The sequence below is a fragment of the Ambystoma mexicanum genome, chromosome 3p (assembly GCF_040938575.1).
Source record: "Ambystoma mexicanum isolate Mex_15411 chromosome 3p, UKY_AmexF1_1, whole genome shotgun sequence".
Taxonomy (NCBI): Eukaryota; Metazoa; Chordata; class Amphibia; order Caudata; family Ambystomatidae; genus Ambystoma; species Ambystoma mexicanum.
The window spans coordinates 615,422,118-615,443,908 of NC_090925.1; the positions used below are offsets into that span (position 1 = coordinate 615,422,118).

Genomic DNA, 21,791 nt, shown 5'->3' on the forward strand with positions numbered 1-21,791 from the left:
TTAACACCTCTGATCTGGACCTGGAGGGGGTAGGGGGTGCGAGTACTAGAGAGAAAAATTGTTCGGGGGAGGTGGGTGGAGGGAGAGTTGGGGTAGTGGGACTGGGGCAGAGGGGAACTCACCGCACCGGGTAAGCATCATAGGGAATGGCACTTAAGATCCTATTGGACAATATCAGAGGGCTAAATGCTCCAGCAAAACGTGGACATAGTAATGCTGCTAGAAACGCACAGACAAAAAATTGATTGTTAGGTTTAGACAGTTCTCACAGCTGTACCAGGCTAATGCGAAAAGGAAAATGACAGGAGTACTAATAGGGTTTAAATATTCACTCAAAGCACAGGTAATCCATACCCAGGCAAATGCTCTGGGGCGGTACCTATTTCTACAAGTTCGTGTGGGCCAGAGAACTGTGACCTTAACAGCAGTGTATGGGTTTTTAAGTTAAGTGGTGACCAAACTAGAAAAGTTTGTGGCTGGTGATATAATTTTGACAGGGGACTTCCAAATAGCGTAAGACCCAGCGAAAGACAGAAGTACAGGGTCTGGGTCGGGTGGTCTAGCTTCCTACAAGGCGTTGCAGCATTGTTTGGAGAACTTGGATCTCAGAGATGTATGGTGGGTTAAGAGGGAGGAGGAGAAGGGATTTACTTGCCAGACTCTATCTAGAATAGATTGTGTGGGTTTCGGCCAGTGTAATGGGGATGGTGGTGGACGTAGAACTAGGATCGATTGCTAATCCGACCATGCGGCCATTATGGTAACCGTGCAGGGTTGGGGGACCCGCAGAGGGCTATGGTCGTGGACTTCCCCCAAGAAATACTCCGGGATGCGGTAATGATGGAGGAATTAGGCAGTAAAATAGATGAATACTTTGAAACAAATGTGATTATGGGGATGTCTCTGGGATGGTGGTCAGTCAAAATATCGGAAAAAAAAATCTCGACTAACAATAAGGTCGAAAAAGAAAAGACCGAAAAAAAAGTCGAATTTCTCTTTTTTTAATTATTTATTTTGGGGTCCGGGATTTAAAAAAAAGTGGTTAAAAAAAAAACTTTTAAAAACGGGTTGGGGGGGGAACCCCCCATTTCGAATTAAAAACGTCATAAAAAAAAGCGGCCTTTTTTTTCGAGATTATTACCATAAACCCTCTGGGATGCCTTTAAGGCAGTGATAGAGGGTGAACTTATAACATTTAGAGCTGGGAAATCAAGGCAGTGGAGAAAGACCTAGAGTCCCCGCGCGCAAGGTAATGCAGACCATACCGGGGGCCGCTGAGAGGAAGTTCAGGGAACTATACAAGAGAATGAAGGAGCTAAGAAGCCTGTTGGACCTTTTGCGAGCCGGGAGGGCAGAAAGAGCCCTGCTGGGAATGAAACAGAAGTTCTATATTCAGGCCAACAAGGCGGATAGGTTGTTAGCTAGACACTTGAGAAGGAAAGAGGCTAATTGCACCATTATAAACATCAGGCAGTCGGATGGCACAATGGCAACGTGCTCAGAGGCCATAGCGGCAGCCTTCTCAGGGTGCTATAGTGGTCTATACACCTCAAATCGCCCAGATCCGGGAGCGGTCGAACAGTACCTTTGTCGGGTGTCCCTGCCTAAGCTCTCGCCTATGGACAGGGAGCGATTGGAGGAAGACATGAGGGGACGAGGTTGAGGCGATAATAAAGGCCCTGCCTAGGAACAAGGCAATGGGTCCAGATGGGTACCCAAAACGTTTCTATAACAAATACAGTTGGATGCTGAGTCTGTGGCTCTCAGACCCTTTTAGCTCAATGTGACGAAAGGGGTGTGTGACACAAACGATGGTGGAAGCTAAGGTAGGTGGTCTTGGATAAACCCATCAGGGACCTGGCGAAATGTGGGTCGTATCGGTCCATTGCCCTGTTGAACATCGACGCAAAAATCTACGCAGGCTTACTGGCAGCTAGACTGAACCCCATGCTGCCGACCCTGATTGGGACTGATCAATCTGGATTTATCAAGGGGCGTCGGACGTGGGTCAAAACAAAAGACAAATAATACATCTGGTAGAAAAGGCAGCCGTGCGTGCAGCGGGTTCCCTCAGTGCTGATCTCACTTGACGCTGAGAAGGCTTTTGAACATGTGGAATTGCCTTTCTTATTTGCAACTATGGAACACATGGGGATGGGCTCCAAATGCCTAGAAATGGTCAAGGCAAATTACAGCCAACCCTCTGTGCCTCTCATATATGCCAAAACATAAATATAACCAGGCGAACCAGACAAGGATCCCCCCTGTCCTCTGCTCCTATACGCACTATACTGGGAGCCATTGTTAACGTTGATTAGGCAAAACCCATTTATTCAGGTCATTCCATTTGGTGAGTAGGAGCACAAAACTGGAGCGTTCGCGGACGACATGATGCTGTCCCTGACGCGGGTAGAGACGTCAATACCTGCCCTAATTGCAGAGTTTACCACAGTGGTACAGGTGGCGAGCTGAAAATAAATGTCAATCGGAGCTACTCAGCCTGGGCCTGCCAGGGGCACAATTAGCTGCCTTGCCCAAATAACTCTGTTCGATTGTGACAGTATAAAATATCTCAGTGTAAATATTGCTAATTCGATACCCAAAATGTACAGAGAAAACTACACTGCGCTACTTGCGCAAGTTAAGGTGGACTTGGGGAAATGGTCGCCCCTGCGGATTTCGTGGCTGGGTAGGATCTCCATGATTAAGATGACGGCACTCCCGAGTGTGCTATTTCCAAGCGCATCCCATCAAGTACCCGCAACACTTTTTTTTAAAGATCTCTATAGGATGGTGGTGTGATCTATCTGGCAAATTAAATAACCCATGGTAGCCCTGGAGACGCTGATGGCACCCAAACATAAAGGGGGTGTATGCCTCCCGAACTTCTTTAAACACTATGAAGCAGCTCAACTACGGGTAGTTAGGGAATGGCTATTGGGTGGGGGGGCAGGGTGGGGACATGACAAAACCCTGGGCAAGAATGGACAAAGCAGTAGCAGGAACTCCTTTGGAAGGGATATTATGGCAGAACATGCGGGACAGGTCCCAGAACACTTGAATTAGCCAGGTTATTGCAGTGACCTGTGACATTTGGGCCCGTCTGGTAGATCAATGCACCCGTCCCCCTTTACTCCACTATTCGGGAATCCTCAATTTTCCCCGGGGTAGGTGCGGGGCTTGTTCAACCAGTGGCACAAAGTCGAATGTCAGAAAGTAGGGTATTTGGTGACGAATACGGGCATAAGATCCTTCGAAGAGTATAAGCGACAGATGGGATTGACCGAGAAAGATAAATTGGGGTTCTATCAAGTACGGCATTGGCTGACGCACCCGGAGATGGAATGTGAGGCCAACCGGGAACTGACGCCATTTGAAAAGTTTATTAGACATGCGAGGAACAGACAGATGGTCTCAAAACTATATTCTATTTTGGCAGACGTGGAACCAAGCAAGATCTGGGGGTATATGAGGAGGTGGGAAACAACCCTGGGGGAGACAATCCTGAGTGACCACTGGGAGAATCTATGTAGAAAGAATACTGAAGCTAATCGGGTATATTCAGCTTAGGGAGGTATGGTATAAAGTTGTGGCTCAATGCCATTATACCCCGGAGAGGCTTCACAGAATGTACTCCAATGTCGCACAGGAATGCTGGAGGGGGTGTGCAGGGAGAGGGGACTGGAGACACATATGGTGGGAATGCCAGGCATTAAGGGGATTCTGGAAGGAAGGGGGGGGCAAATACAGTCAATGGTCCCATGCCCCTCAACTCTAACCCCAAGGGAATGCATGTGTGGTCAGTTTGATCTGGGATTCTCACTGCCTTCTAAACCCCAACGTAAAGCCTTTATGGTGATGCTCATAGCGGCCTAGTTAGTTTTGGCTAAACGGTGGAAGCAGAAAGATCCCCCAACGTGGGTAGAATGGCTGCACAAACTGTGGGGAATACTGGCGATAGAATGGATTACTTATAGAGTGCAAGGTGATGCTGTCAAATTCAGGCAAGAATGGGGGCTGGCTCTGGAGAATCTTAAGGGGGACTATATGAAACAATGGTGCCCCCCGAACTTGCGCATATTGGACATAATGTGATGGGGACGCAGCCACTGGAGATTGGCGTGCACCTATGGGACCTCGATGAAAGGGAGATGCAGTGGGTGGGGGGGAGAATGGAGGAAGGGAGGGTGTTGATGGTTATTTCTAGAAGTGAAATGCCAATAAATGTTTTTATTTTTTTTAAAGCAGAGACCAAATGGCAGGTGAATAGAGACCACATCCCTAATCAAGAAAAGAGCAGAACAAGAAAAGGCAGAGTCATTTGACTATGAAAAGACCTAGAAGGTGAAGACAATGGCTCTGACCAAGGGAAAGGCAGAGCAGGAAAGGGCAGAGGCCCAGAACACAGACAAGGTGGAAGTCCCACACAAGCGCCAGAGAATACAATTGTGGCAACACTGGTCTAGGAGATGGAGAAGGTGCCATAGAAGAAGGCAGAATACCAGAAGGTGTAAGCCTCAAGTTCATTTTAGTGCTCAATTCCTCCCACCTTAGAGACCCCCAGCTCTTTTGCTGGACTTTAGGACTTTTTAATTTTAACCCTGGAGTGAGTGAGACCTTTTTCTCACTCGCGTGTGTTTTGACCTGATTTGGATTATGTGCTTTTACTGTTTTTGGAGTCTGACAAACTCTGTAGGCATCTACTTTTTGTATGGTGACACACAGCACTTTCAGTGCAGTGTCACAGAGAAATTAGATTTCTCATAAGGTTTAAATACCTTTTCTTGTGTGAACTACTGTTTCCAAGAATAGCAAAGTGAAATTGACTTTACTTACCTTCTCTCTTTGTAGGTCCAGCATACACCATTTTATGTGGAGTGCTGGGGGCGGGGGGGGGGGGTTACCTAGTAGCCCCTTATCCTACATTCTCATGTAAAAAAAATTGTATGTTACCCTCACTACTTTAATTTGCTAGTGGCAGTGGTTTAATGTTCCTACCATTGTGCTTTTCTACTGCAGGCTGAACCCTCAGCTACAGTACTGCACCCATGGGTGACCATTTCATCAAAATGGCCCCGGTCTTCTTTTTCCGCCATTTTTTGTTTGTGAGGTCTTTCTTGTGTTTTACTCTGTGCATTGCGCGAGGTTTGAGCCCTTTGTTCATTTTGCCTTTGAAGGGCTTTAGCCCTGAAGCCCGCCTATGGCTCCAGTGTGTCCGGGAGGACAGGATGTGAGGAAGGTTCCCGAAACTCCCCTGTCCTTTGTCTCTAGGAATGCCTAAATGCAACCAGTCCTGATTGGCTGGCTGTCCTTCCAGGACAGCCACCCTGCTGTGTGATTGACAGCCTAGGCTGTGCATGAATAGGAGAAACCTGCTTAAAAGGTGAGGGTTTTGGGACTAGAGTCAGTTGACCACTGGGAGAAACACCCGACGAAGAAACTGTGAACGAAGCTTGCTGAATCCTCCTGGTCCTTTGAATTTCCCGGTGAAGCCTTGCTGAAACTCCTTTTTATAATCGACACGCGAAGCTCCGGAAGAGACGACTTCTTCCCATGGGTTAGTGGGACCAACTAACCCTTACACAAACTCCACTGGACCATCTTCCCCGAATGGCTGTACTACTTCGCTGCTGCAGGAACCGAGTGCCGGGGGTCGAGAAATCCGTAGTCGAGTGAAACGTCTGAAATCCGGCCAGAATCTCCAGGATTCTCCTAAGTACCTCCAGAAGCAGGACGACACAAGCTGGAGTCCCCTCACCAGAGTGCAGGACTCGAGGAGTGAAGGAAGCCCAACCGGTATCCGAGATCTGCGGTGGTGCTGTTTACCATGCGCTGAAACCGCAAAGTGCAGCTGAACCGAAAAGAGCTGGTAGCTGCCGATGACCTCCAAATTGCTGCCTTAGGAGTCCTCCAGACGTCCTCCCTCTTGTCCCACGACTGAGGCTCAGGAACCCAGGGTCTGCACCGCTGCAACAGGACAGAAACCAGCTGGACCACTCTTCTTCAAACCAGAGGTACTGTTGAGGCTTGGGGTACTTACCTCATTGTCTCGAACTGTGCTCTTCTTAGTTGAGGCTTGCATAGTGATGCCAACTCTGCTTTTCACAAGTGTAACAGCTTGTGACCCTACAAGTGATTTCTACAAAACTCTCTCACTTTGTGCAAGACTTTTATTAGCTAAGAAGTGCTGCAGCTCCATAGACTGTGATCCAATTGACTTTGGCTGTCCTGGCTCCCTGCAGACTCTTCTAGTCCATTGACTTTGATATTTCTGTCCCTCAGAGGTGTAACTTGTTTTAGACTGTTATTGCTGGGAAAGGCTTGTCTAGACCGTATTGGCTTCAGTTCTGTTTTTCCGAGCTAATGCTTCGAGAGAATTATGGCACGCTTTGGTTCTCTGTCAAAAACAGTGATTTTCGTTTCAAAATGTCGTCGTCTTCGACACCATCGATGCCCAAGTCGAGCTTCAAGAAGTGCCAAGACTGTGGGTCGAATATGTTGATCACCAACCCCCACCGCGTATGTCTGGGTTCTGGGCACCGCCTCCGACTGCCGCTCCTGTCAGGCGATGACAGAGAAGACTTTCGGGGAGCATAAAGGTAAATTCGCATTAAGGAGATTGCCTCCGAAGTCACCTTCGAAGAGTTCGAAAACGAACGATGAGTCGATGGATTCTGCTTGATGCAAAAAATCGAAACGGTCTTGATCGAGAAGTCGATCACGCCATTCTTCTTCTTTAAAGAAGGCCAAGAAAAGGCATCATAGGTCACCTTCGACCTCCAGGGATTCCTCGACTGAGATAATCAGGTGTCCTAAGAAATCTGATTCCCCTGCAAAATGGGACGCATTACGTAGTGAGATGCTTAAAATCTTTGAGAATGCAGCCTCAACCCCCTCGAAGGACAGCAGAAAAGTCATTCCCCTGTCGCTCTGCAAAAGGACGTCAAAGGGAAGTCGAAGACAAAATTTTCAAAACCGAGCTTCAAGCTGGTTTTGCATCGAGAAAGTTCTCGATCTGACAAAACATCACCAATGACTGACGAGTCAGGAACCTAGCCCATCTAGGATTCTGTCGAAGAAACACAAGAAGTAAACAACTTAGCTAACTCCATTGCAACAGTCGACACTGATACCGAAGTCTACGCTGACTAAATCGGCACCGATTTCGAAGCCGTTGTCGACTACTTCGAAATTGTCGAAGCCAGTAGTAGTACAGTAAGATTTTCAAACCTTTACCTAAAAAGGACTATTTTAGGTCTTTATCAGCCATATATGAGGAAAATCAACCCTCTGATTACAACACACCACCTTTTGGGCTACAGTTCAGCACCCCTAATGTGAGGAAGTAATCTCTGATGAGTCCAGGCTAAGAGATTTATATGACAACCTTCAGTCTGCCAGTGGGTTGGCTACCTCGCCAGAGTTGGAGTTTGGCAAACCAGACCCAACTGAACATGCTGACTCTTCATACAGAAAATCATGGGAAAGGCTATTGAGTTTTTGGGATGGAGTAGGCCTACTCCTTCTTTTGAACAAGATGACATGACGGACATCTTGGACCAGGGTCCTCAGAAAGACCCAATTTTGCCCTTTCACACGGCATTACAGAAAAGAGTCTCCGCAAATTGGGAGACACCAGAAACTGCAGCTGCAGTAAATAAAAAACGTTGCAAATAAGTACAGACAATCCAGCAGTGACCCGGAGTATCTCACTAAGCATCCAACACCAGAAAGCTTGATTGTTAAGGCTGCTACATCTACCAAGCAGTTGGCATACCTGTCCATCCCTCCTGATAGGGATGATAAGAGAGTGGATGCCTGGCGAGAAATGTTTTCACTGCTGGTAGTATGGCATTAAAGTCTACAAATGTGACTTGTACATTATCAAGATTTACATTTACCCTGTGACTGTGTTGCTATGGCGGCTGACCACATCCCGGAAGGAGAGGAAAAAAGACAGATTCCTGGCAATCAAGGATGGTAAGGAGGCAATTGGTGAATGTCTCCATTCAGGTTTGGATACTGCAGACAGCATCCGCAGATCCATGGCAGCTAGTACAGTGTTACGCAGATTTGCGTGGTTGAGTAAAACGGGGTTTGCACCCAATGTGCAAACTAGACTACTCAACATGCCCTTTGACGGCTCGAGGCTGTTTGGCAGCAAGGCGGATGTGAGTTTGGAAAAGCTGCAGACCTCAAAGACGGCACCTAAATTCCTTAGCGCCGCCATTAGACAGTCTCAACAAACCTTCTCAGGTTCATCTTCCTGGAGGGGTAAGTCCTTTAGATTCTACTTCTCATTTGGAAGAGGTAGAGGAAGAGGACAAGTGGGTCAAAGAGGCCACAGAAGATACCCTCACGGTGGCAGAGGGAGAGGTGCTAAACCGGTCCAAGCAGCAGCAGCCTTAACATCAGCTGCTGCTTGAGCCGCCTCTAAACCACTCTGAGGCCTAGACTCACAAGACCCCAATGGGAGGCAGACTTAGCATCTGAGCGAATGGCGAGGCAGTACTTCAGATGCTTGGGCTCTGGAAACGGTAGCCCAAGGTAACTGCCTTCCTTTCCAAAAAAAGGCCTCAATCATCCACCGGGGAACAACTCTTTCAAAATTCCAGATCCGCTCCTTGTGCAGGAAATGTTGACCCTGCTAGAGAAAGGTGCAATAGAACATGTACATGTAGTGGAAAAGAACAAGGGTTTGTATTCCCCATACTTTCATATCCCCAAAAAGGACAGAGGATTGAGACCCATCTTGGACTTAAGAAACTTGAACAAGTTCCTCAGTAAGGACAAGTTCAAGATGGTTACCCTTTCTCAGATCCTTCAGGCTTCCCAACTCCAAGACTGGATGGTATCATTGGACCTTCAGGATGCTCACTTTCATGTGCCTATACATCTGAAGCACAGAAAGTACTTGAGGTTCGCTGTTGGCAGTTCGCATTATCAGTTTCGAGTTCTGCCATTCGGGGTGACCTGCGCCCAAGGGTTTTTTACCAAGTTGATGGCAGTTGTGACAGCGAGTCTAAGGAGAGGGGTGATTCATGTCTACCCCTACCTAAAAGATTGGATGATCAGGGCACGTTCACCCGAGCAGGCCCAGGAACATCTCAGCGTAACCTGCCACTCTCTTCACAAACTGGGCTTCTCCCTCAATTACAAGAAGTCTCACTCGATACCATCCCAAAGACTCCAATTTATTGGAGCAGACCTGGATACTTCCTCAGGGAAAGCCTTGCCACCCGAGGTGAGGGCTCAACACATTCTGTAGATGGTTACCAAATTCCAAAGTGCCCAGCAGCATCTTCCGGACTTTGATTTTTTTTTTACGTTGCTCGGTCTCATGGCATTCTGCATTTTCCTGGTGCCAGAGACTCGCCTGAGAATGAGATCCCTCCAATGGGCTCTCAGGACTCAGTGGTCCCAGTTCTCAGGCAGAATGTTAGACCACCTGCATGTTCTGAGCAGAGTTGCTCAGGACTTTCTGTGGTGGGCATGCAAAGACCACATTCTCAAGGGAAAACATTTTTGGCAGCCTTGTCCGGAAATAACAGTAGTGACGGACGCCTCACTCACGGGGTGGGGAGCCCACACCAATGATCTGACAATGGTCGTTGGTCTCCATCGTAGTCCAAAATACAAATCAACCTTTTGGAACTTAGGGCAATCAGACTAGCGCTGAAGGCCTTTCTGCTTTCTGTACGGTGAAAGAATTTCCTGATATGACGGACAACACAGTGGCCATGTGCTACCTCAACAAGAGAGGTGTAGTGTCACTACCACTGTACAGAGAGGCAATGCCACTCTCGTTCTGGGCAGATGCAAGCTCTCAATCGGCAGTTCATTTAGCCAGAGAGCAGAACACTGCAGCGGACGCTCTGAGCAGGCAGAGTGGGAACTACCTCAGGAAGTCCTTCAAGAGATCTTCAGCCTTTGGGAACCACTCAAGTGGACCTGTTCGCAACCAGAAGTGCTAACTACTGCTCCAGGGCATTTCCTCCAAGAGGAGCTCTAGGGGACACGTTTGTGGTGGACTCGGAGTTTCCACTCCTGTAGGCATTTCCTCCAGTCCCTGTCATTCCTTACGTGATCAGGAGGTTGAGAAAGTTCAGGAAATCCATGATCCTAATTGCTCCGGATTTGGCCATGAGGACATGGTACCCAGACCTTCTGGACATTCCCATCTGCCCTCCAATGCGTCTCCCACAAAGGGAGGATTTTCTCTCGCAAGATGAAGGTTGGGTTCTCCATCCATACATCCAGACACTCAGCCTTCACGCATGGTTTCTGAAAGGCTGAGATACAAGGATTGGGACCTCCCGGATGACGTAATGGAGATCATGCTTTTTTTGTACTGCTGCCATAGGAACAAGTTCAGCCTCTGGTGAAGGGATATGAATGTGGAGCCCTTTCTATGTGAAACACATATGGTGCTTTCGTTTTTGTTACATTTGGCAAATCTGGGGGTCCAGATTAAAACAATTAGGCGTTACCTAGCGGTGCTTTGTATTTTCAAGCGCTCTTCAGAGGTTTAGTATTTTAAGATACCTCTGATTGTTCAATTCTTGAAAGGCCTTACTAATGTATATCCACCAGTCCCATTCAATGTCCCTGTATGGGATCTCAATCTAGTGTTAAGATTTTTAACATATATTCCCTTTGAGCCTTTACACTCATGCCCATTAAGACTCTTGACATTAAAAACTGTTTTGCTTATTGCAATGTCAGCCCTCAGGGTAAGCGAGTTACAAGCCCTTTTCTGTTAAAGGCATGGTCTAGTAAAAAATGTTATTGTCCCTACGGGTCAGCCATGTTTTTTTAAGCCTAAATGGCTCGATTTTAGAAAACTTTCCTATGGACCTTACCCGAGTTTTCGTCCATTAAACGCACGCGAAAACAAGCACCAGGGAGCCGCCATTTTCTGATAATCCTATCTTTTCCCCGATCGCCCTGGCTGACCTGCTTTTGCGGCACAAAATCAATTCCCCCGCCCCTGAGCCTGACATTATCAAAACATTCATATTCCCCGCCTCTCCCCGTGACGTTACTGTGCTGCGTAAGCAAACGCGCCCAGTCGTCTTCTGCGCGACTCCACACAGAACCCGGAAACTGACACAGATCAAATCACAACCACAACCACAATTCGGAATATGAAACTGTACGAAACTGTATGAAACTGTACTTTAAAATGAAACAGCAACACGGTACATTTGGTAAAGTACATTTATTTGACATTAAATGTTTAGAGAATATTCAGCAATTGCCATATGAACTTCGGAAGCCATTTATTTTATCTGTATCCGCAATAACTGTTCCGTTTAATCTTGAGTCATGCGCTGTTCCTTTATGGTACACAGGGTGTTAATTTTCGTAAAAAGAATCACTTTGGAAGCACGGTGAACCGCAAGGCTGTTCCATCAACTAGGCACTAGACCAGCCTAAAGGTTGATATGTTGCTTCTAGCCACTAGTACAGCGTAAGGGCATGTGGGCCCTTGGCAATCGTCCCATAATATGGTGATCGTGCTCCAGTTGTTGACACGAAGCTGCAGGTGTCTGCTGAAGAATCCGTCCGCCGGTGTCTCAAACAGATGGCAGTGGCAGAATGGGATCAAATACCTGTCATGAAAACAAAAAAATGTTAATTAGTCTCGCTAGCCGAACTTCATTAATATTACTAATTTTATTTATTACGGCCGATCAGAAACTATTTGCTTGCAAGGATAGTTCAATGGAGTATGTTCATCTCTAAAATCAATGCGAAAAGTAACGAGATAAATCGAGGCCAACACACAATGATAAACGACAGTTAGTCTACATGCGTGAGGAATGATATGATATGGCATTTGTAATGCGCCTATACTCAAGTGTTTCTAGGCGTGACGAGGCAGGTGGGGAACAAGGGCAGACAGACAACGATCCTACTAGGCCAGGTGTCTTTCTGATCGCGCATGGGGAAGGGCTGTACATGGTTAGTTGAATACAAATTAAATGGGGCCAGCTGGTGGCATGTGCAAGGTAAATGCCGGGAGAAGGGGCTGAAGGATACAGAGACAGTCCCGTAGTGCAGGTAGGCAGTGCAGGGAAAAGTGGCTGGGCCAAGGACCGAGATCGGTGAGACCAGTGGACCTGCATGCCCATGTGCCCACTACGAACAGTTTTACTTGCTTTTCCTAGCTCTTCATTCATTCATTTATTCATGCATCCATTCATTAAATCTTCATTCCGGTATAAAAACGTGTAAAGATTTACTTACATTATATTTGAAATTTCCATTGTGTCTCTTCGTAATGCAGTCTGTAAAACGGACCGTGCTCTTGACAACGATTTTTCGTATACTGACCTAAAATGAAACTCGGTCTAGTTTATGAATTTTCTGCCTTATCGTCGCTTACGTTATTGCGCACTCCCTTCAAATGTAGTTCTTTCGGCATGGTCCCTGTCTCAAGGTCAAAAAACAATAAACCCTTCGCATTCTTTATTTGCAACATCACGTAGTATAGGCATCTGTGAGAACTTGAAGTTTAGAATCCGTCTATTTAGTGCGCCTCAATGTGCAAATGCGAACTGGCTTCTCTCCCAAATGCCACGGCCCGCTTGGCTGGCGCGTTCTAAGTGCCCCAATTTTGTCCCCTTTGTCTGCGAGCTTTGCAGCCCAAATTGAGACATTTAATTTTTGGCGGAAGGTCAGGGAAAGTATAAAGTACCACAGGAGTTGAGTTAAAAGTGAGATTTATTGTTTTTGTTTGTTTTATTATTTGCAATACGCAAGCCTCCCCTCCGTTAACAGTGCGCAGCATTTACATTTACATGAGATGAGACATGAGAAAAATATATACATACACATATGTGAGGTGAATAGAGAGAATTCAAAGATGACACCCAGCTTGTTCGCCACCCATGATGGTGAAGGTAGGGGTTAGGTTTACAGGTACACTGTACAGTAACATTTATTTACAAAAAGACAATCGTATTGCAATTATTTAAACCGGGATTTGTTCTTCACAATCAGCTGTGCTTCGGGTGGGCATGGCACAGTCGCAATGTTCAGTGGCAATGGATCACCGCTCTGCACAGAAACGTCCAAAATTCCATATCTGTGCTTCTCTAACACAGCAACAATAAGGCCTTTCACAAAGTCGAACTGCATTTCATCATAGACTGGTTTGATCACCCATTGCTTACTTCGTTTTGAAAACACCTTAGTGTAGCGAGGCATCCTTACTTTACCCCTAGTCCTAGATTGTTCACGTCCGACATTGCTGTTATGGGCCAAGACCGCTAGTAGAGTGCCATGTTTCATGCCCCGAAAGCTAAAATGCAAGCGCTTTGGCCTGTACTTTAGGCACATATTGTGGAACACCTCCAAATCTCCTGTGTGACAGAATTCTGTCAGTCCTCTCAAATCTCTTGATAGAGTTTTGTCGAAAACAATCTTCTCAATGGCTTTGTGTGTCGGTGAAGATGGAATCAACCACTTCTTCTTCCGTGCCTCCTCTGGGGACAAAGGGCCATGTTCACATTGGTGGAAATGTAGGTTTTCTGACCAGCGGTGAACGTTGGTACAGTGGTGCATCAGTGACCGCCATTTTTCAAGTAGTATTTCCACTGCCCCCTCACAAGTTTTTGAGCTCCACCAAAGATGGTTGGTGATAGAATGTGACCACTGCAAAATACTTTCAAAACCTTTTTTTTTTCCCTGCAGCCGAGATTTTCTTATTGATTTGATTTAGCAAGATGCCATACGTCAAATTGATGTTTAATATGTAGGAACTGCTCTCTCATTGTCTTGGCAATTGAAACGTGTCTATCCGTGGCTATGAGGTCGATGTGCATTCCCCTCGATTGTAGATATTCCACTGATTTTATAAAACCTAGTTTCTCCATGGCCACTGAGGATGTACATTGTGTTACCTGCACGACCACCGAACTCACAATTTTCTTACTATCCATGTCCTGAAAGTGGTAGGTGCAGTACTTGGCAGAAAATCCAGGGCTGTCGCACTGTCCATCGCCGGCTAGCCTGAATCGTTTGCTTTCGAATGTACTTGCTAGAGACAATTGTTCAATTTTCCAAACATCACTAATGGCCGGAAACAGATAATCACGTTGGTATATGTAGTACAGCGCTTTAGAAATGAAATGGAGTCCCACAAACTGAAAGAAAGCCTTTAACTTTCTAAAACTGGAGCCACTAAAAAGTGATGCAGCTGCACACAGTAGATGGCAGTTTCCCCAGCATCAGTTGTGCAGACCATGAGAACCTATGATTTAATCTACAGGCGGCATTTATTTTGACGTTACTGCCTTTTATTTGACGAGTCACATTAATCAATGGCTTCCCACATACTTTCCCTCTAATGGAATGCACACATTTCAGCATACTTATAATTTCCATCAAACAACTGTCGAATACAATGTATTTGCTCTCTTTCATTAGACTGTCATCCTGCGTCAACGTTGTTTCGGCCTTTGACGTTGTGGAGATTTCAACACATTGGAAAGTAATATCGCTGATATCAAGTTCTGATGCGTCTATGGATGCTGCGGCTGGTTCATTCTCTGTCATTTCAACATCTATTACTTCAACATTGATGGGACAACACAACAATGTCGACAGGTTTTTTGGTGGCATATTTTTGGCGGGTGTAGATTGTGTAAATTGATTTGCAACTACTTCAGAGCTATCTTCAATACATTCAATAACATCTTCTTGTGGTGGTGCGGTCGCACTGTAGCTATGGTCCAATGCAATTTTGCTGTAGTCTCCAAACACAGTTAATTCATGTTCTGGCCATTGGACATGAGCATCTCGAGCCTGAACACGCCTCGCCTCAATTAATAGTTCCTCCATAGTGTACACGGTCTGGCAAGCCACATCTCTCATTCGCTTCACTGTCTGTGTGTGTATAGTTCTGACGCCCACGGGTAACTGGAGGAGAGATTGGAAAAGGGATGTTCAGTTTAAACACAAGATGGAGTGTAGTAGAATTGACTGGAAAAACACATAAAATAGTCCCCAGCACAAACATTTTCTTAAAGTTATGAACTGTTTGTAACTAACCTTTTTTGTTTTTTTTTCTTTGCAACTTTTTTGACTCGACCTTCAACATCTGCACGCTGTAGCTCCGATTCGTTTCCGCATGTCCTCCCTTCCTCTTGCGCTGCAACGACTATATTTTCTGTATCCGCATAGACAGCACGGAATGAGGCTCCATCGGCTCCCTGAAACATAGTACTTTCATTACTATGTATCAAAATATTGTTAGCATAAAACACACTTGAGGTACATCTCAATAGCCAAACACGATTTAAACATTGTGTGCAACAATCAAACGACAAGTATTCGACCTGTGATGATCTATTTCGATGGAACTGTCAGTATCCATACCTCTGGCTCTGCATGGACTGCCATGAATGGTTGTATTGGAGAGGAGGCATCCGCATCTCCCTGAAACACAGTACTTGCATTAGTATGCTTTTCAATATTGGAAACATAACACACACTTGGGGTCGAACGCACAGGTACATATAAAGAGATAACCGCAAATGATGCATTGTCCAAAAGAATCAGGGAAAATCTAAATATGATCACATTTCATCGACTTTTCAACAAATTATTTACATCTGCATCATCTAAATTGGATGTTGTGATTGTAGTGGAAGCTTCGTCGTCTCCCTGAAACACAGCACTTGCGTTAATAGGGAAGAAAGTATAGCAAATGGAATCACGTTATATGATCACGCATGATGGAGCTGTCATTATCCATACCTCGTGCTGCTGAAGAATATCTATTGATGTTGCAAATGTAGTGCGCACTTCCGAAAGCTGTTGCGCCGATTCGTATACGCATGGTCCCGCTTCCACTTCCCCTGGAATTACTTGAATGTCAGGCTCTGCATCAAGTGCAGGGGTTGACGCTCCATCAACTGCCTGAAACATAGTACTTGCATTAGTGAGGATTACAATAGTGAAAACATAACACACACCTGGGGTCGACAGCACAGGTACATATCAACGGCTAACCACGAATGAAACATTTTGTAGAACAATCAAACGACAAGAATTCCAGCTCTGATGATGACGCTCGATGGAGCTGTCAGTATCCATACCTCCTGCTGTTGAAGAACATCTAGAAATGTTGTAGATGTGGCGGACGCTTCAGCATCTCCCTGAAAGACAGTACTTGCATCAGTATGGATAACACTAATTATAACCGAAAACAAACACCAGTGGACGATAACTAAGGTGTATATCAATTAGAAAGCACTAACCAAACATTCGGTAAAATGATTACACAATAAAATAAAAATATTACTTGACATGCATAAAACAGGTCTGTAGCGGATTAGCCTAGTAAGATTACCTGATATGCGCTAGAAGTGGTTGATAACTGCGACCACGTCAAGGATGTAGAATGTTCTTGCTTCAGATTCAAGGGATAGTCAAGAAGTTGTAAAGGTAAATTAATGATTGATAATGAAATGCCAATATTAAAAATAGCCATGTAAGGCGACAGAATACTTGTAAAATGCTCAATACAGCACAGTTCCCTGTTCCCATGTATATACATTGCGTTTGTGGGTTATGAAATCGAAAAAGAATATATTGGTAAATGTCATTATTCAAAAAACTATACAATCATATCAATATCGAAATTATTACAAGGGATAGAACCCCTACAATATCAATTAATCCGTTCGGATACCTACACACTACCGCAAGGCCTAAAGCTAAATCCGGACACTTGACTCACCGGTGGCGGAATGTGGACGAATAGAGTGGGAATAGCGTTTTCGAGCAATTTCCGTGTCGTTCGCCGTTTATTCTTCTTTGTTACCCAAGATGTTGTGTACATGTCCAAGGAAAAGTGCCGGCTGCAGATGCGGTATCGATCACCCCTCTTGTCCTGTAAGACTTGTTGGACTCTACTTTCCAGCTCATCCAGTGGATATCCGCAATGTCTGACCCATTCTCTTATTCGATCAACAGTTTTCGGGAATACATGCATTGTAGTGCCTTCAGATTTCGCATGGGTCTTCGAAGGGCAACCGCTAATCGAACAGGCAGGCATTGTTGATAAATCTTAAAAGTAAATATCGACATTATTATACAATCTTCAAGAATAAAGATTTGATACAAAAGTAAATGAATCATACAATGATCAATGCAAGGTTTGTTTTGGTCGCAGGAACTATACCAGTTCATTATGTGCGGCTTAGTATTTGCATAAGTTGCAGAAATGTATTAATGATGTGACTAAAAACTGAACATGTGACTCATCCCTTGGATGTTCTGTATTGCACGAGAAGGAAACATGCTTACATCATAGACTGGACCCCCGAAGGATGCAATTCGATGACAATTGACACAGATGAAAATAAATAGATCTATTGTTAGCATAGCAATGGAAATTCAAGTCAATAGCAATGAGACCAATGAACATAGCACTATTGGGTACTCTACTCGCAAATAGATAGAAATTTAAAAATCTGCAAAATATGACCACGATACATGGCCTTACCTTGACCAACAAACAGTTGGATTCAGCAAGCAGAGCAGTATGTTGCGGGAGAAAAGGTGGATGGCCACAGGTAGCGCACTGATGGGTATGCTCGAAGCGGTCACAGAAGTTCACGGATAGCACGACGACGAGCAGATTAGCATAGATCTCAGTGGTTCCCAGGTAGCACGTTCAGGAGTTGACTTGCAAAGCACAAAGATGTTCTCATGAGACATATTGAGTGGTTTTTAAAGTATTAGAAACTGGGGTGCGTTTGTGAATGAATGACGTATGTATGTCGTGGTATTAGGGGGGCGGCCTGCTTCAAGGGGAGGCCTGGCTGGAGACACGGGGTCTGAGGAGGCCATGTGACCGATGGCCCCTTGGTGTGGGACACCTTTTAAAGTGTACATGTAGTTTGGCACCTTGGCCTTTTGCGCCCCTGACAGCCCCCCATGCCAGCGCGCCTCCACCGGCGCGAACCGCCTTTGATATAGGGGGGTGGGATGGATGGGCCTGGGGCGTGCAGATAAGGCACAGGAAGACTGCTGAATGGAGACACACTTATGTGGATTGCAGGGGGGCGGCCTGCCTCAGGGGAGGCCTGCCTGGAGACACGGGGTCTGAGGAGACCATGTGAACAATGGCCCTTTGGCGTGGGACACCTTTTGAAGTGTACATGTAGTTTGGCACCTTGGCCTTTCGCGCCCCTGACAGCCCCCCATGCCAGCGCGCATCCACCTGCGTGAACCGCCTTTATATCAATATATAGTATATCGCCTTTATATCAATGATAGTATATCGTTGCTTATCAATAACAAATGCCACATACCGGAGATTCTTGTGAGCACAGACCCACACTTCAACCGGTGTATTATAGTGGTCAAGACCCTAAGGCCTGTATAATCCAATGGTAATTGTTAGTATAGATATATGTGTGACTTTTATAGAGACATAACCTACTGAAAGACTTTGAACAAGTGTTATTTAGTGCATGCATTATCGGGAATATGTTATGTTAGCTTAGATAGATAGTGACCAGCCTGCTTCACAGCGACCAGACCTTCACCCATTCGGAGCACAGATGTCTGACGTCCATCCTTGAATGGAGACACACTTGATTCATTTAAAAAAATCGAAACAAACGTTGTTAAAATATATGTGGTGTTTTATTTTGTATCTTATTTTCATGACACAAAAATACAAGACTTTAAAGATTATACAGGTCAGGTTGCAGCACAGCGAGAGAAAATCCCCTGTACTGACCGCTGTCACTCGGGAACGTTTCTCTAATGGCACGAACGGCACAGGCGGGTATCACTCTTCGAACGCGGTGTCCAAGCCCCCCGTGGAGCCACCATGTAAAGGAACGATAGGCCACCAGCCTGTACCACCTGTGAAAAGGAATGAAACAAACTGTTTTTAAATGACCAAGATAAGTTTAATAAAAGTTTGTTGTCAATGTCAATTCTTGTAACTAATGGCATTCTGCACGGACAAATGCTATCTAGACAATGCACACTATTGAACGACTTACATGCGTTACAATGACATGTAGATGTCATTTTGGATACAGTAGAAGATCATGAAATAGGAGTGGCATGACAAGCAGAGTATACTTACTCGTTACTCAGATTACGAGGACGAACAGTACGCGAAGTTCGTGCATAAGCACCAACATTATTCTCAACACGGCCCGTGTGAGGCAGGCTGCCCTGAAGTCTGGCAGCTCGGTGATGCATTGCGGTCGTGGCTCGCCTTCCGAAATGTAGGCCAGGCATCCCGAGTTTTCTCGGCAGCAGCAGTTCTCGTCCTCAGTTGGCATTAGCTCGCACCGATTGCATGTGCACCAGGTGGAGACGCCGTCCATTCGACTAGGCCCAGGCTCTTCATCTGTTGATTCGTCCTACCAACTGCTGTCCGAATCCCCATCGTTTTCGCATTCTTCCCTTTCCAGTAGTTCCTCCTTGGTATACTCGGGCTCGTACATGTAATGTAGGGCATTATTGTAGCCATTGTGTGTTAAACAAACTAAAATAATTTATAGCGGTGGTGCTGGTATCTGTTCACACGGGCTACAAGCGGCGAAGGTAGCTGACCAGAGCACTGAAACGAGTCACAGAATACTCAAAGTAACACAGAGAGAGGAATGGAATCGAAAATCTGCTGCTGTGTGTTGTGAAACGGTCTGTTTATACTTATTGAGGAAAGAGGCGTCCTGCCATTTCCATGGCGACACGTCATTAGCTGAAGCGCAGCGAATGTTGACACGAGACGTGCTTTGGCGTTGGGAAATGGGCGGTACGAGTCTACTGATGACAGGCTCAGGGGCGGGGGAATTGATTTAGTGCCGCAAAAGCAGGTCAGCCAGGGCGATCGGGGAAAAGATAGGATTATCAGAAAATGGCGGCTCCCTGGTGCTTGTTTTCGCGTGCGTTTAATGGACGAAAACTCGGGTAAGGTCCATAGGAAAGTTTTCTAAAATCGGGCCACTTAGGCTTAAAAAAACATGGCCGACCCGTAGGAACAATAACATTTTTTACTAGACCATGCCTTTAACCTCTACATACGTTGTTCTGTAAAGACAAGATCGTTCTCAAGGTAAAGCCTTCTTTTTTACCCAAGTTAGTCTCCGACTTCCACTTGTCAGAAAAAATTACCTTAACAACTTTCTATCCACTTCCTCATCCAAGAAAGGAGGGGGAGAGGTTGCACCAAAAAGGGCTCTTTATATGTCCAGAATGGCTAAATTTTGCCAAAATGACAAATTTTTCATTGGCTATACTGACCCTAAATTGGGTCTTGCGGTTACGAAACAAACCATATCCAGATGGATCTACCTGGCTATTGGCGAATGCTACAGATTAGCGGGCAAGGACCCGCAGGAAGGCCTAAGATTCCACAAGGGGCATGGCAACCTCTGCTGCTCTTCAAAGAGGTGTCCCAATCAATGATATTTGTTCAGCGGCCCCTTGGTCGTCTATCCATACCTTTGTAAGACATTACTGCCTGGATTCATCTTCCAGTCAGGGAGTACAATTTGCAAAAGCGGTCCTTCATTCAGTCCATTATTAGATCTAAATTTAATTAGTACTCCCACCTCCCAATTATTGCTGCTTTGGGAGTCTATCATAAGATGAGGAATACGTGGGAGGACACAATCCATTTGAAGAACAAGTTACTTACTCCTGGTAACATTCTTTCGATTGAATGTTCCTCCCATGTATTTGTCATCACCAGTCCCAGCCTACTCTGACGTACAAGTTACGTGTTATTACACTTTATGCTTTATGTGAGCCTACAGTCTATGGTACTCCTAGTAATTCCTCTTCAGGAGGGCAGGAAAAAACAGAACTGAAGCCAACGGGCGCTGTGTGCGCTATTCATACTGACGACGTTGAACGGAGGCCCTTGAGGGACATCGACTCGATGAGACGGCACACAGAGTCCCCTGTCGAAAAAAAAAAAATCTGAAGCTGGAGATAGATATCATAAGATGAGGAATACGTGGGAGGAACATCCAATCGAAAGAACGTTACCAGGGGTAAGTAACTTGTTCTTCTTGTTCCCTCCCTTTCTACTGCATACATAACCCTCTTGACAGCAAAATAATTAACGACTTTCTGGTGTGTTTGTCATTTTCTCAGCAATTTTCTTTTTTAACCTGCTGGCAACACAATGCAACTTCTGGTTAATAAACTGGCTTGTGATTCCTTTTGCTCCTAATATCGCACTCTTCTGGATCTTTTCTTCACAGCTTTCGGGAGATCCTCCACTGTCTCCAGGAGGTTCTAACCCTCAGTCTGTAGCCAAGAAGTTTTCATGTAAGATCTGTACTGCTACGTTTACTGGGAGAGCAGAAATGGAGAGCCACAAGAGAGCGCATGTTGGACAGAGCACTTTTAAGTGTCCAGATTGCACGTTTACAGCTCCATCGTGGCCAGAAGTCAAGGTGAGATCAACAGCTCAAGAAATAAATAACAGATGGGTGTTTATGTACCTGATGAATAAGTGTCATGAACGCACAGGCGCATTTGTTAATTTCACAAATCTTACAATTTGCCCACTTGTGTCTATCCAGCAAATAGAGCGTTGCAGTGCATTCAATAAAAAAAGGCAACAATTATCAGTTTTTGTTTTTTGAACTTGCTTCCTTTTTCTCATTCTACTTTACTCCGATCTTTATTTGTGCAGTATCTCCAACTCTTCCACTCTAGCTGCTTGCGTTGGCCACACATTACCTTTAGCGCCTCTAACAGTCCACCTTGCCCGAATTCCCAATGCTAGGGTG

At 45.5% G+C, this 21,791-nt stretch overlaps 1 protein-coding gene across 3 annotated transcripts in view; it reads left to right on the forward strand.

Moving 5' to 3' along the window:
- ZNF335 (zinc finger protein 335) overlaps nt 1-21,791 on the forward strand; it is a 1,126,934-nt gene that overhangs the window by 602,962 nt on the left and 502,181 nt on the right. For all 3 annotated transcript variants that reach the window (XM_069651371.1, XM_069651372.1, XM_069651373.1), the window contains one exon: nt 21,258-21,452. In XM_069651371.1, the coding sequence (XP_069507472.1) occupies nt 21,258-21,452 (195 nt within the window). The remainder of the gene's footprint in view (nt 1-21,257; nt 21,453-21,791) is intronic.